Raw genomic sequence first — 16,787 nt, 5'->3', positions numbered from 1 at the left:
TCTCCCATTGTATTGGCCAGTCCTTATAAAGGACTCTGCTGCTTAATTATACCATTTCTATTGAAGGGTCTCCATCCAAAATGTTAACATTCTTCTCTTTCAGATGCCAACAAACTGGCTGTATATTTCCAATAATTTGTTTTATTTTAGTTTTTAGTAGTTTTGTGTTTTTTAGTCTTTATTCTCAAGCTATTTATTCTTTCACATATGGATCTTAATTGTTTCTATTTTCAAAAAAGAGCCTATTGCAATATAGCATACCTCACCAGTTGAGGTATTGGGTTATGCCAGCAGACTGAATTTGTGAGAGACCGTCCAAACAGTAGTGAGTGGAAGATATAATAGACCAATGGGAGAGGCATAATAACCTGGATTTTTCAGAGTGTGTTTTTGGTAATGTTACTAAACCTGATTGATTTAAATGTGTAATTACATTACATCTAGGAGAAGGACATTTGTGACATTTATTTCTTAGTTATGAAACCATGTGAACTTGGAGCAACACACTTTAATCTGTTACTCTAAACTCCTACAATGGTGTCAAGTACTCAGGTGTAATGTAGAGCTCTCCCTATATACCCTAACTACATTTACAAAAATGACTTCCAGAAGAATACCTTCTACTGCATCAACATGCCTTCCATTAACAAATTAAACTACCTATTTTAAATTTACAGTTGTGCTATTTGTATTGCTTTTTAAGAGAGTTTGGTACATAATATTTTCATCTAATTCTGTAGATTTGATGATTCTTCAATGAACTGTTTTAAAAACTTGAATCACTTTTGTCTAAAGCACTATTTATACTTCTTTCAGACTGTGCTGATATTGCTGATGAAGTTTACATGGAGGTCATTGTTGGAGATGAGGAGGCAACAACGGTCCATGAGACACAGATTGAGGATTCTGGCATTAGTAAAGCATTTGTACCTGTTGCATGGGCTGCTGCATATGGTAAGAAACTGGCAGGACTTGTGATTTACATTTAACATGGTTTCAATGTCAAGATTTCTATTTAGAATTGTAGAATGAAACATTTTTTTTTCTTGATGTGAATGTTAGAATGTATTACCGGCAGTTGTGATGGCTCAGAGGTAAAAGTCTGAGCTATATAGTCCAGGAAGGTCCCAGATTTGATACTATGTCTGAGTTAGCTGACTTCAGCTGGAGCAATGATAGGGGTGTTAAAATTGTCTGACTAAATCAGACATTGTGAAACCTTAACTTCTTCTTTGACCTCAAGATGAGTGTTAAATCCCACTTCCTATCCATCACCAAGTTTGCCTGTTTCCACCTGTGCCACATTGTTCACCGCCTCACTACCTCAGCCTCTCCACTGCTGAAACCCTTATCCATGCTTTTGTCACCTCTAAGCTCAATTATTCCAATGTTCTCCTTTAACACCTGTTATTCATCACAAACTCCAATTTTCCCAAGCACAGCCACCTATATCCTGTCCTGCACTAACTCCCACTAGTCTATCACCACCATCTTTGCTGACCTAAACTGGATCCCTGTCAACCAACGTACTAAATTTAAATTTCTCATCCTCGCCTTATCCACAGCTTTGCCCCACCCTATCTTTGTAACCTCCTCTAGCCTTGTGTTTCTTCACCCCCTAGGTCCTCTGACTGGCCTTGGGAATATTCTCCTTCTCTTTACCCCATCATTGATAACAGAACCATCAGTATCCTTAGCCCCATTCTCTGGAACACTCTGCTAACCCCCTCCACCTCTCCACTCATTTTTCCTCCTTTAAGAACCACTGTAAAATCAATTTATTTAACTAGCCTTTTGGTCACCCCTCCTAATCTCTTTCTCCATAGTCCAGCATCCAATTTCCCGTCTATTTCCATTTGTGAAGCACCATAGCAAGTTTTTCCATTAAAGGTGCTATTTTAATGCAAGTTGTTCTTGGCTCTACTAGGTTACGGAAGGTTTCTGCTTCTGAAATGTTATACAGTGCAGTGATCCCTACTGACAGTGCATAATTGTAGATGCTTGGTGAGGACAGGATCAGGTTGGGTTGTGATATCCTCCACAGTTGCATGGCCTATTGGTACTCATCCTTCTGGCTCTTGCTTGAATAATGGCCACCTCAGTAAGATACTGGAGGTTGTCCAGTGACACTGCAACCATACCTCAGTGAATGAATACATCCCAGGAGAAATGGGGTTGGGAGAAAATTTAAAGGTAGTAAAAAATCTTTTAACTCATTGGTTTGAGATCTTATAATGTAAATGATTATAGCTATTTGATTTATGACTTTTAATCTCTTTAATTACCTTAAGAACTTTAATCTCTTCTCCCATTCCCTCCCCCTAGCTCCATGGCTCAGTGCACTCTGTGACATTGAACTGTACAGACCTGAAATCTGAGCTTAGGTGTAGTGTAGATCGTACGCTTGACCTTAGCAGATGGCTTCAAGCTGGGCCCAGATGTTTCTTTGCTTCGCCCCTCCTCCACCCACCCACACATGAAGAATGTGAGCTACTAAAGGACCACTGAAATCTGTATCCCGGTTCCATATTTCAGACCTCCTTACACAAATAGAAATTGTGGCTCCAGGTAATGTCGTGGATTAGCATGCTGTCCTGATGTTTGCAAGACCTGGACTGATGGGATGAAAGTGTCCTGTGCCTACTGTATGAAATGAGTTTAGGCAATCTTATTTCATTTCCTTGTGGATGCAGACCCAAAGCATAAAACTGCCCCTAATTTGGAAAGTCTCTTTTAAAGAGGCACAAGGCTGACTGGTGCGGAAAATAGAAATGTCATAGTGGTACATTAGAAAACTTAGAATCAAGTTAGGGGAAAAGTAGCCTGATGAGTAACTTTTCAACCTTTTTCCCTATATGTGGTGAAACATTGGAGAAACAAGTCTTTTGTTGGATCAGGAGTTGATTTTGAGGAAATTATTTTTATACTTTGTAACATTTATTGTTAACATTTTCTTTCAGTTACACTGAAAACAAATCTGAAAATTTCATGCAAAGATTTGTTTTGAAATCCATGAGAACAAATTAGAATTTGAGAAGTTTTGCAATAAAATTGATAAATTACTGCTTTACATCTGACCATGCCACATTTGTAACCATCATTGTGCCACTGTTAGGATCTGGATAGCTTCATCTTTGTCTTTGTTGTTCCCAGTCATTTCTTGGTTCAATTCAGCAAACAGTTAGGATAGCTAGTGGTATTTTGGCCTTTATTGCAAGGGGGTTGGAGTACAAGTATAAGGAAGTCTTGCTGCAACTGTATAGGGCTTTGGTGAGACCATACCTGGAGTACTATGTGCAGTTTTGGTCTCCTTACCTAAGGAAGAATATACTTGCCTTAGAGGCATTGCAACTAGATTGATTCCTGGGATGAGAGGGTTGTCCTGTGAGGAAAGATTGAGTAGAATGGGTCTATATTCTCTGGAGTTTAGAAGAATGAGAGGTGATCTCATTAAAACATATAAGATTGTAAGAGGCCTTGACAGTGTAGATGCTAAGAGGATGTTTCCCCTGGCTGGAGAGTCTAGAACTAGAGGATATCATCTCAGGATAAGGGGTCGGACATTTAGGACTGAAGTGAGGAGGAATTTCTTCACACAGAGGGGTTGTATTATTTGGAATTCTCTACCCCAGAGGGCTGTGGATGCTGAGTTGTTGAGTATGTTCAAGACTGAGATCGATAGATTTTTGGTCTCTAAGGGAGTCAAGGGAAATGGAGGTCGGGCGCGAAAGTGGATTTGAGGTTGAAGATCAGCCATGATCTGATTGAATGGCGGAGCAGGCTCGAGGGGCTGTATGGCCTACTCCTGCTCATGTTTCTTATGTTCACAAAGCTTCTAGAAGTATACAAAATGTGTTCCTCAAACTTGCTTTTTGGAAGGAAATGCCACCAATGCAAAAAAAAAATTATTTTTGGTACTAATATATTTTGCATTCTAAAATGTTTGCATATATAAAGCACTGCAAAATTATGAAACTTTAATTAATATCAGTCATTCAACTTACATTCTTTAAAAATTGTATTGTTTTGCGCAAGGTAACAATTTTGAGGCAAAGATAGAAAATAAGAATGGCACTTCGAGTCAGTTCCTACAAATAAGTGACAGCACAAGCACTACCAGAGCGCTAAAGCAAAAGGCCAGGAAGAAGAGGAGGGGTGAAGGCAGACAGTGGCATACAGGTAAGTGTAGCTAGCCAGTAGAAATCAATGGTATTTGGTAGCATTGGAAACAAATGTCTGAGAGTGGAATTTTTTTCTTCACATAGTTCAATAAGAATGAATATGTTTCAAAGTGCAATGTACAAAATCAAGAACCAATATTTACTCATTAGTCTTAACACTGATATTTATTAAAGAAGAATGTGGGAACTGTTTGTTAATTGTATGATTTGTATCAATTAGGGTTAATTGTATTCAGGTGGTGGCTATCGATTGAGGACTCTTCTGGATCCTTTTTATAGGAGAGCTTAGCTGGGGGTGGGGGGGGTGCAAGAGGAAACTCTGAATAAAGGCTTGGAAGCAACTAAAGACCAAGCTCTAGTATTCTTTCCCTCACCACATGGCTATCCAGTTTTAACATTACTAATGTACATTTAGTAGTGCAGAGCAATATGACCAGTCAATTACCTGAGACTGGGTCTTCAGGAAATGAAGAATGTGAAGTGGAAGAAATGGAATTGAGCAAACTAAAGTACTAAAGCTTAAAGAGGAACTAGTTTGTGGACAGGAAGAAACACTTACAGTGCAAAGTACTGGTCTGTAAGTTTGTTTTTAAAGGATATATATACATCCATCTTTGTGTCCTGTATCCTGCACACACCTCAGGAATTATACTGAGTACAAATGTTCTTCACAGGGAAAAATTGAGAGGATGTCACACTATGGTATTCTTAATGTATGACACTATTGGCATTATCCAGAAGGCATTGCCCCCATTCCTGTGCAGTATATAAAGCATGCTCCCCATGAAGACTGTTAATTTGACTTTTCCAGCTGGGAAGCATATTCATTGACATTCCTTGCATTTTCTTGTGTGCCAGTGAACAGATTTCCATAAGACCTTCCTCTACAGCCTCAGCAAGCACTGAATATATCTGAGATTCACTGATTTCCATTTGGCACTTTCCAGTTTTTTGGGCTTCATGCAAGGTGATCATGCAAGTTGTGTGGGTCAGGGAGACCATCAGCCAGGCTATTTTAAGTTGGTTTCATTTTATAGAACGGTTTATTTCAGTATTCAGAGACCCTAGAATCCTAGCAGTTATTTCAGTCTTTTTTCTGTTTTTCAAACAACAAAAACAAAAAAAAAAAGTAGCATTTTTAAGTTATAGAACATGCAAAGGTTAAGAAAGCTTACTGGATCAATGCTATTTTTTCTTGTTTTAAAGCTGTCATCATAGGTCCTGATGGACAACCCATAACTGTTTACCCATGTCACATCTGTGGGAAGAAGTTTAAATCCAGGGGCTTCTTGAAAAGGCACATGAAGAACCACCCTGAGCAGAGCACTAAGAAGAAGTATCAGTGCACAGACTGTGACTATACAACAAATAAAAAAGCAAGTTTTCATAATCATCTAGAGAGTCACAAGCTCATCAACAAAGGAGAGAAAACTTATGAGTATAATGAGTATGGAAAAAGATTCACTCAGGCAGGAGCATTGGCCGCTCAAAAATTGGTCAATACGGAAAAAGAAACTAAAATGCATAAATGTAAATTTTGTGATTATGAGACAGCTGAACAGGGTCTGCTCAATCGGCATCTGTTGGCAGTGCACAGCAAGAATTTCCCACACATCTGTGTGGAGTGTGGGAAGGGATTCCGTCATCCATCAGAACTCAAGAAACACATGCGAACTCACACAGGGGAGAAACCATACCACTGCCAGTACTGTGAATACAGGTCTGCTGATGCATCTAACCTGAAGACCCATGTGAAAACCAAGCACAGCAATGAGCTGCCATACAAATGTGACCACTGCCCTCAAACATTTTTGGATGATAAAGATCTGCAAAAGCATGCCACTTTATTTCAGGCACATAGGACCCATCAGTGCCCACATTGTGACCACAGAAGCTCCAATTCTAGTGACCTTAAACGTCATATAATATCTGTGCACACCAAGGAATTCCCACACAAATGTGAGGTGTGTGATAAGGGATTTCATCGTCCATCAGAGCTGAAGAAACATATGTCAACTCACAAGGGTAAAAAGCTTCACCAGTGCAGGCACTGTGATTTCAAAATTGCAGATCCTTTTATACTTAGCCGCCATATTCTTTCAGTCCACACCAAGGACCTTCCTTTTAAATGCAAAAGGTGCAAGAGAGAGTTTCGACAACAAAGTGAGCTTAAGAAGCACATGAAGACACATAGTGGAAAGAAAGTTTACCAGTGTGAATATTGCGAGTATAGCACTACTGATGCTTCAGGCTTCAAGCGCCACGTAATATCTATTCACACAAAGGACTACCCTCACCGATGCGAGTTTTGCAAGAAAGGCTTCCGTAGGCCATCAGAAAAGAACCAGCATATAATGCGGCATCATAAAGAGGCTATAATGTGATGTACAGGCGGGAAAATGTTTTACACAAAAAAACTTAATAACTGTCAGTTAATTGGCACAGCTCGTGAACTGTTTCTCCTGGTCTCAACTTGAGTGTTGTTTCTCAACCTACCTTTCATTCTTTGTATTATAAGTTTTTAAAAGGTATGAGAGTTGGGAGGAGGAGTCAATTGTACAAATGTTTTGGTTTCTTTACACAATCTGAATAGTAGTGTCCTGGGGTTGCCATAATTGTGAAGCCATTCAGCGAGTTCTCTGTTCTTTTTAACAATTTCAAGTGACTCAAATTTAATTCACATGCAATTGCAAAATATTGTATTCTACAGCTACGCTATAAAACTCGCAATTAGACCCTTTAAAATTGTTTCCATTTTATTGTTAATCCTGGTAAATATCTGATTCGTGGGAACAGATGTTAAAAACATCTATTTTTAACTTTTTTTAATCAAAAATAAACCCCAATAAATAGTGATTTGTGACAAATCGCCTAACAGGTACAGACCGCTTTTCAAAAAGCGTCATGAAAAGACTGGTTCAATGGATGTGATGGAAATTTTTTTGGTTCACTCCTTACAGTTGCTGCAGCTTGTTACAGACTTGCATTTTAATACCAAAGCAAGTGTAGCTCTATGCAGCCAGTGTGGATTAGTGCCATACTGCTGAGAGTTGGACTGTTTTTTATTATAGGGCATGTGTGGTGATTCTATGCATCCCTTTGCAAATACTTTTGATCTGTAAGTTATATAACACGGAGTACTTCATGAATCAAACAAGTTGGTTCAGGGCTATTTAATGGATACAGATCTTGTTTTGACATTGTTATGCATATAATGTATAGGAAGTGGTATGATGGATATAGTTTTTTAGCTGGTTACTGCTCACACATTAAATGGTTGTTCACTTTGTGAATTTTTAACTTTATTCATTGTGTTGTGGTAGTTTTTGTGTTTTTTCAAATGTTGTCAATTTTTGTTTTGCACCAGATGAGAATCAGTTGCTCGAGAATTCAAAATGTTCTATTTCCAAAATTCAGAATGTTAATTTAGCAATGCCTCTTAGATTAAAAAACACTTGTGTTTCATGTGGCTGTAAAGGTTGTACACTCTGTAAAATAAGAAATCTTTTGTCACTGTTCTGTGGGATTACTATTTCTAAATGTTCTTAATGTGATGAGTATATCAATAAAACTGCATCTGTTGCACTGAAAGTTACTTCTTGGTCAATTTCCACTTGCCCAGGCAGCCCAATCGCATTACGGTTTTGGCAGATGCTTTCCAGACAGTTGTGTTGTTAATTTATGTAATTCCTGTTAGCTGCACTGCTGCAAGCATGCACCTTATGTTCGCAGATTATACAGCAGGATTTGTGATGATCAAAGAGAAGTCATCAGTCTGGACTAACCCAATGAGCTGAAGAAGCCTGCATGAAGATGAAGTCACATGAATATTTTATTCCTGGTAAATATCTGATTCTTACTACTTTACTCCTTTAAAGTGAACAGTTATTTAACTTGTAATCAGAAAAATTAATTCAGTTTAAGTTCCTATGAAATAAGTAATGTAACAATTTTGGAATACTTCTTGCATGGATAACATTTATGGATTTTTAAACAAATGTTTGTTTATGCAGGCCCCCACCATTGGCTGATTTCATCCTCATATACCAAATTTCTCTTTCCCCATCACCTGAGAGAGTCAAAAGAAGTCCACTCCGGAGTCCTCTGTCAAAAATTTGTCTCCGACCCTTCATGGTGATTAGGTAATCCCCATGGGGTCATAAACCCATTAATTATTATCCAGAATAATTTTCTCATGTTGTGAACTCCTTTTCTAGAAGGCTATCTACTACCTTCTTGAAGGGCTGCCTCCTCTGGACTCCTGTTCTACAGGTTGATCACCCCCTCTGAACAGTAGAGCTTCCAGACATCCAATCCACCCCTGGCTTCTCAGTTTATATGGATGGCCCCTAGTTCTACCTATCCCCAAGACTACAAACACAATATCTACTATTATGTTGTCCTTGCCTGTAATAATCTAAATACCTGGATTAGATTATTTCTTAAATCTCCTTCTCTTCAATAAGAACAAATTCAAGGTGTCAAGTCTTTCTATAGCCCAGTGCTTTTAGGCCAGAGATCATTCTTGTTGGTCTTCCCTCCTTCTCCAGATTCACATAATCCTTTGAGGTGGGGAAACCAAAACTGTACCCATTACTCTAAATGAGGTCTTGCTAAAGCCTTATATAACCTATTATTGTGGTCCTAGTTTTGTAATGTATGGTCTACGCAATGTAGCCCAAGAACTCATTTGCCTTGGACACAGTCTCTTGACTGTGTTGAAACTTTGAGAGCATGGTGAATGAACACTCCCAAGTCTTTCTCCCTTTCTATTACTTTTAACCAACAAGCACTTGTTATATTTCACGCCCTTATTAAGTGCACGTAAGTGTGTAACTGCACACTTGTCTATTTTGAAGACAATTTGCTAATCTTGGACCCACTTTCCCATTCTAACAAAATTCATCTGCAATCTATTACCCTCTTCTAAGCTCCTGAATGGTACATATTGGTGTCATAAGCAAATTTAATTACTGTTCTGTCAATGCCCTCCTCCCAATCATGAATGAATACTCTGAACAGAAGGAGACCTAACATTGAAACCTGGGGCACCCTACTTGTGATCGATCCCATTGGGAAGCTACCCCATCCTTTGTTTATGGTGCCTTAGCCAATTTGTTATCCATCTTCCCATTTTAACCCCACAGCATGAAACCTAATTTCTCCATATGTGGCACCTTAATAAAAGCCATTTGAAAATCCAAGTAGACAAGGTCTGCCAGCTCTCCTTGATCCACCAGTGTAGCCACTTCTTGAAAAAGCTGGATTAGATTTGTCAAACATGTCCTCCGTTTTCTAAAGTTGTGTTGGATAGCCCTTCCAACTCCTGTAAGGTCTACATGTTTATTTATAGTATCCCTTATAATACTTTCCAATGGCCCAGAAATTACTCACCAGAGGACGCTGTTCCATAATGGCGTCCTCTCCAACCACCGGCCAATCCATGGAGTAAGTACGTGAATGCGCACATGTGCATTAAAACCAGGAAATCGCAAACTTGCTCCCATTGGTTCACTATCGGTTTGACAGGTCCAAATTAAAGGGCCACCCACGCTAAAATCGAAGAAATTGTTAAACATTCGTAAATTTACCCATCTGCCCAGCTGGAACGAAGATACGTACGCCACCAAAAGGTACGCTGGAAAATACCAGCCCTACACTACTTTTTAAAAGCACGGTGACTGTTAATGACTGTGAGGCAACAAAAAATTTAATTTTAAAAATGTGGAATGTCAAATTACTCAATATTTTTTGATCATTAAAAAAAAATTTTTAAATTTAATTTTTTTTTTACTTTCAACTTCTGTAATTGTCATTAAATTAAATCATTTGCTTGGCTTTATAGAATGTTAAATTTTTATTTACATTAACATAGAGAAATTCACTTTAAATGAATGAGTTTTACTTGCCTGTTTGTAGGTGGGTTTCCATTCTCGGCCATTTCCCATGCTCATCAGCCCATGCTATTCAGAGGCTGATGAGCATATACATGGGCTCAGTTTATATGGATGGCCCCTAGTTCTACCTATCCCCATTGCGTAGACCATACATTACAAAACTAGGACCACAATAATAGGTTATATAAGCAAGACCTCATTTAGAGTAATGGGTACAGTTTTGGTTTCCCCACCTCAAAGGATTATGTGAATCTGGAGAAGAAGGGAAGACCAACAAGAATGATCTCTGGCCTAAAAACACTGGGCTATAGAAAGACTTGACACCTTGAATTTGTTCTTATTGAAGAGAAGGAGATTTAAGAAATAATCTAATCCAGATATTTAGATTATTACAGGCAAGGACAACATAATAGTAGATATTGTGTTTGTAGTCTTGGGGATAGGTAGAACTAGGGGCCATCCATATAAACTGAGCCCATGTATATGCTCATCAGCCTCTGAATAGCATGGGCTGATGTTTTTGCTCATCAGCCCATGCTATTCAGAGGCTGATGAGCAAAAACATGCTATTCAGAGGCAATTCTTTTCAAATCTTCCAATTCACGCAAGTGGATGCCTCCAACCCGCGCAAAGTAAATTGGTACCTTTTCTTTGTAGGAGCTGCTGCAGAGGATGCCACGCCGATGTGCGCAATTTCCAACCCATTATCTTTCCCTCTACAGAGGTTAGACTCGCTAGTCTATAGTTCCCCAGATTTGACTTTAATCCCTTTTTGGATAAGGAGACCATTTGTGCTTTTCTCTAGTCTTCTGGCACTACCCCAGATCTCGGTGAGCCAAGGTGTCACATAAGACTTCCACCATTTCTTTCAGCACTTTGGATAGGTTAAGCCAGGCTTTGCTGCATTGTATGCTTTGAGCTATTTTGATTTAGCTACTACCTTTCCCTTTGTAATCTGCAAACAACCTGTCTGGATTTTAGTACTATCTACCAAGCAAGGGGCAGGTCCAGTTTTCTCAACAGTTTAACAACAAATACAAAGTATCTGTTCAATTCTTCTGCCTTGTATTTATCATTTATAATTGACCCTAAGTCATCCTATTTGTTCCTTAACTGATCTTTGAGTCCTAAAATGAGGAAATGTCCTCTTCTCTGGATTTATTTTAGCTATTCTAATATTTTTTCTAGTCAACACTAACTTTTTTAATACTTTTCTTTATCTGAAGGGTTATTACTCTGTTTATAACTCCTAAAATATCTCCCCTTGATTGCCAGTTGTTGAATTAACTCCCCATGTAGCCATTGTGGCTTTCTATCATTCTATACTGCTTTCCTTTAATGCTTTTCATTTCAGGATTTTCTTCTTCAAACATTGTGGTTATTTACATCCCACTCACTGTCCCATTTAGCCACTGCTCAGTCTCCTTATTTTTGTAAACTGAGCCTTTTTAAAAATGCAATAACAGCGCAATGTTAAGTATCATAATAGTGGTCTGAATCTGCAAGGCGCTCTGCCATCTCTAGGCACTCTATCAGTTGTGACTCATTATTAAACACTAAAGCCAATAGAATGTTTTCTCTAGTCCTTGACTTTACAAGGAAGTAATCATTGTATCAATAAATGTCTCCAGGGCCTCCCATCTCTTGTGTCATCCCTGGTATTTCTGCTAAACTCCATTTGGAGCCATAGGGTTTCTCTTCTTTCCCCCCACACGCACACTCAATTACATTTATCCCTTTCTTAACGAAAATGGCCACTCCTCTTCCCTTGCTACTCAATCTATATTTCCTAAACAATGCATACCCATGCATGTTATATTCAGGCCCATCCTCAAGCACCAGCTGTGTGTCTGTGAGGCTCATCAGTTAAGGGTTTCCAATACCTTTCTATTTCTGCAGTTCTGTCAAATTATTGCTAATGGTTTTGGCATTCATGTAAGAGCACTGAATATAAACTCCCCAGATAATTTGAAGCAATTTTGTCTCCTGCTAACTTCCTTTCTTAGTAGGTCCAACTGCAGAGGTGAGTTAAAATTCCCAATGTCTACAATGGCACTCTGGACTTCCACCGTTACTCAGTAGGATATGTTTCTTTCCCTCCTGGTTTTATTAGTTTAAAGAAATTCTACATTGGCAGCAAATAGTTTGATGCCTACCTTACTTTGGTTACCTCCATCTTTGTTGAATAGCTCCGGTCATCCTACAAACTGGCTCCGGATGTTAATGTATTCCAACCCCTTCTTGCTTGCCCAGTACAACAACCACAAGTTGGAAGTCCATAATTCTATTGTTCTGGTTGCTATTCTGTTGTGATTCAGTTCCTTTTATCATTGGCAGTGGTCTTCAAATAACAACCTGAACACTGTTTAAAGTTATGGACCATCTTTCAGTTCCTGTGCTTCATGATTCCTGACTGGTTCCTTAATGTCTTTTGTCCCCACATGAACAGCAACAGTAGTTCCCTTGAGTGTACCCCCTTTAGCACTCCCTTGAGCCTACCATCCATGTCTGCTATCCTAGCGTTGGAAAACATATCATGGTAGCAATTAAATCATTTTTCTTACAAAATTCTCTATCAGAAAATCTAATGTTAGAGCCCCCCCCCCCCTCCACCACTGCTCAACAAATAAGGTGGTTCCACTTGGCTCTGCTAGTCAATACTTTAATTTTCTCACATTGGACATTGTGATAGTGTTGGATTGACAACCGTACTTCCTAATTCCTTTCTGCTTTAATTTCTTCCTCCACTGGTGCAGGTGTTCTGTCCTCTAGATGTTCTCTGGGTGGAACCCTCATCTGCATGCTGAAGCCTCTGTTTAGCTTAGCAGCAGATAAAGGTTATCAGTGTCAATATGAAACTCAACTACATCCTGTGTGGGAACAAGTGCAGCAAGGCCAACCTTGTGCTTGAAACCCTCATACTCTGTGAAAAGGTCACTTACTTCCTTTACTTATCTTGCAACGATTCCCTCCAGTGTAGTCAGCGCTCACACTTGTTGCATGTGAAGGACTTTCAGTGCCTCCTTTGGAGTCCTTGTCTTTCTCTGTCATATATATCTATCTCTATCTATAGTCACCTGGAATGTGTACAATCCCAGAAGTTGGACATCTCAGCTACCATTTTCTTAGTTCTAATGACACAATCCCCTGTGTACCTGTAAAGACAAAAAAAAGAGATGGGGGAGTGAAAAATTACCAGTTGAATATTCTAATGTAACCTAACTGCCATAGTCACAACTCCCCTGACATAGCAAAAGGCTTTCTTGGTCTGCCTAACCCTCCCTCCAACTGAAATCATGTGGTTGCTTTTAATCTGTGGTAGATTGCCATGTCAGAAAATTGTACCATAGCCATGTTATCTGGATTAAAAAACAAGACTTGCGAATAACACAAAAGCACAACCAAATGTATTAATTTAACAAATTAATGAAGTTCCCTGTGTTCCTTTAGTCTATGCAGTAGGTTGTATTAAATATTTATCACACTATATGCAAATTGTTTTTATACTTTCAACATAGAATTTACAGCACAAAACAGGCCATTAGGCCCAACTGGCCTATGCTGGTGGTTATGCTCCACACGAGTTTTCTCCCACCCTACTTCATCTAACTCTATCTGCATATCCTACTATTCCTTTATTCCTCATGTTTTTATCTAGCTTCCCCTTAAAGGTATATTCGCCTCAACTATTCCATATGGTACCAAGTTCTACATTCTAGCCACACTCTGGGTAAAGAAATTTCTTCTGAATTATTTAGTGTCTTCTCTTGTTCTGGATGTACTGAGTAAGATATCAAAGCCACCTAGAAGAGGTCCTCCACTAGGAAAAAAGATTGCTCTTTGACACATCCATGGCAGTTTCTGCCAAAACATGAAGCTGAAATGGCTGCTGAAGACAAAACTTGTTTATGGTGAATTTGGTGGCATGGATTCCTAATTTGTGCCACGCCCTGTGCAAATGTCCATGTGTCTCACGTATTCAACCATTTGGACTAATGATTTGGTGTATCATACCAGATCATAATTGAAACACAATTGCCAAATCGCCATTCAGTTGTGAGTAGAGATGGCACAATGGACTAGGTAGGTTTAACTTGGTCACAAGCAAGTCCCTGGACTGCAATTTACCGTGAGATGGATAGGACAAATCAGCAAAAGATCAAAACCTGGCACCTCTTAAGAGTTTCTGTAAACCCTGCAATTTTCTTTGGCGGGCAAGTAGAGTAGCTGTCGGAATGCTACAAACACCATTTACAGCAATTCTGGGCCATTTCTGGACTGGCACCATGGGAAGAGTCTCGATGATTGAATAACTGTCCCATTTACACATCTACACAGGGAATTCAGAAGGAACCCTTTTTTAATTTTGGCTGGGGATTCAGGGCAGTGTGCCTCTATGAAGTATATCATCTCAACTGCCAGTTTTGCACCCAAGACACACTGATGGACACCTTCCTCCCCAACCCACAAGTGACTAGGGTAGGATTGGTAAATTTTGTAGTCATGTGGGAGAGGATCATGACACATGCTTGGGTAGCGAAGGTCAGGAGCAAACGATATCCTGTACAATTTTGAACCAACCCCATGTTTTCACATGCACTACAGTTTCATCTTCTGAGGGATCCTTAATTGGTGGATATATCGATGTAGATAGTTCTTGTCATCTGTGCTGATACAGCTGGTTCATAAAGATCAGAAAAGAAATGGCTTTTACTCATGATACTTTGTGTTCCCAAAAAGGTGGGAAGATAATGGCTTATTCTTAATCTCAAAGCACTGAACCTGTTCCTTTGCAAGGAATGATTCAAAATGGTGATCCTACCTCAAGTTATTCAAGCAGTCTGTGCAGCAAACTAACTGGCCACATTTGATTTACAAGATGCGTATTTTCACGTTGCCAATCAATAGTGTTATCAAAGGTGGTACTCGTTCGGTTTTCTTAGTTGCAGCTACCATAAAGGTTAAAGCCCTTTGCCCTTTCCACTGTCCCCCATGGCCTTTACTAAACATCTATTTCTTGTCACAGTGGACATCAATGCAATGCTTGCAGAGCAACCATATTTTAACCAAGCTTTTAGTCACCCCTAGTGGTGCCAATCCCTCGGATTGTTTTCTGCTTCCTTCCTAAGGTTTACCAACTATGTAGCATCAGCATAGAGTTCAGAGTGGCACCATAATTGATCATGTACTTGTGAATTGCTTAGCATTGTTCTCCTATTACATTGCTCGATGTTGCTGGGAAAATGTAGATTTAAGGGTTATCTTCTTCATCAAGAAGGCAGCTCTCAGCTATGTTGGGCAAGACACTCGCCTCACGACAGTGAGTGGCTGATAGCCTCTGTTCTACAAGCAATTGCACCAAAGCTCTCAGCCACCAATAATGCCCTCTTGTGACCAGGGTTGCCAATCCTCCACAATTGTTCTGGAGTCTCCAGGAATTAAAGATTGATCTTGTGGACACTGCTGTGAGCAACCTGGGATAAAATCATAGGGGCATTAAAAGAAAATGTTTTCTTTGAACACTTTTTCTTATTGGTTATAAAAATATTGGAAATAAGCAGGACGACTGGACGCAGAAGGTCATGGGAAGTGAACTCCAGGAATACATCCAACCTGAGTTGGCAATTCTACATGTGACCTAAACCCAATATTCGTGTCTTGCGCATGTGAATTTCTTCAGTCTCTCCAAAGGCAGACTGAGCAAATCCTTGGCGAGGCTAGGCTTGATAAAATCATTAAGATGCTTTATTTCACAGCAAATGAACATAGAGTAACACTTATGATCAAATTCATTTAGTTCAGTCGGTACAACTTATCTTTATATAAAGAACACACCATGCGTCCCAACCTATTTGACTTAAACAAGCTGTTTTCTAACCTCCAGCTTTTCTAACCTTTTTACAGCTTTTCCTTTAATAAATCTGAATCCTAACAGGTAGCTCTTTGTTTGCCTCTTTTCTGCCTCCACAGGAAGTGGGGTTTCGTTCCTGCTGGGGATTGGCTAGATTAGCTGTTAATTAAACCTGTTACCGTACCTTTGAAATAATCTCCACGCTACATTCAACATGAAAGGACAAACCATCCCCCTATGGTGCAAATGTTCGTTGGGAGCCCCAGTTTGAGATAACCAGTCCTCTATTGTTTCTGATTGTCCTGGATAACAGCATCAATATCTAGCCTTAATACACATTTTGTAAATGCCTGCAACCTGTGGCCTTCCTTTTTAAACCTGTGCAAATCCTTTTTTAAACCCAACATTCAAAAGTAACTCTTTTATTCCAAATCTTTTTTTGTGAGAAAATGGTCAAAATAATCCTGAAACGTGACAAGTGCCTACCATGATTGGGTTATAGAGATACACAAAGCCAACACACCCGGACGTCCTATCGTATCAGGCAACGGAACCCTGTGTGAGAACCTCTCTGGATGCATCGAGGGCATCCTGAAACCCATCGTACAGGGAACCCCCAGCTTCTGTCGTGACACTACAGACTTCCTACAAAAACTCAGTACCCACGGACCAGTTGAACCAGGAACACTTCTCACCACGATGGACGTCTCGGCACTCTACACCAGTATCCCCCACGATGACGGCATCGCTGCAACAGCATCAATACTCAACACCAACAACAGCCAATCTCCAGACGCCATCCTACAACTCATCTGCTTCATCCTGGATCACAATGTCTTCACCTTCGATAACCAGTTC

General features: G+C 39.6%; 1 protein-coding gene across 4 annotated transcripts in view; it reads left to right on the top strand.

Annotated features, from left to right (window-relative positions):
* The window catches only part of znf711 (zinc finger protein 711), a 49,599-nt gene extending 41,827 nt beyond the window's left edge, over positions 1-7,772 (top strand). For 3 of the 4 annotated variants that reach the window (XM_067996905.1, XM_067996903.1, XM_067996904.1), the window contains exons 6-8: positions 817-954; positions 4,036-4,179; positions 5,388-7,772. In XM_067996905.1, the coding sequence (XP_067853006.1) occupies positions 817-954; positions 4,036-4,179; positions 5,388-6,565 (1,460 nt within the window). In that variant the 3' untranslated portion in view covers positions 6,566-7,772. The remainder of the gene's footprint in view (positions 1-816; positions 955-4,035; positions 4,180-5,387) is intronic. The other variant, XM_067996906.1, reaches the window with a different exon arrangement.
* Positions 7,773-16,787: the final 9,015 nt, after the last annotated feature.

The sequence above is a fragment of the Heptranchias perlo genome, chromosome 15, assembly GCF_035084215.1.
Source record: "Heptranchias perlo isolate sHepPer1 chromosome 15, sHepPer1.hap1, whole genome shotgun sequence".
Lineage (NCBI taxonomy): Eukaryota > Metazoa > Chordata > Chondrichthyes > Hexanchiformes > Hexanchidae > Heptranchias > Heptranchias perlo.
The sequence above is the reverse complement of the archived record's forward strand: the minus strand, read 5'-3'. Positions and strand labels throughout refer to the sequence as shown.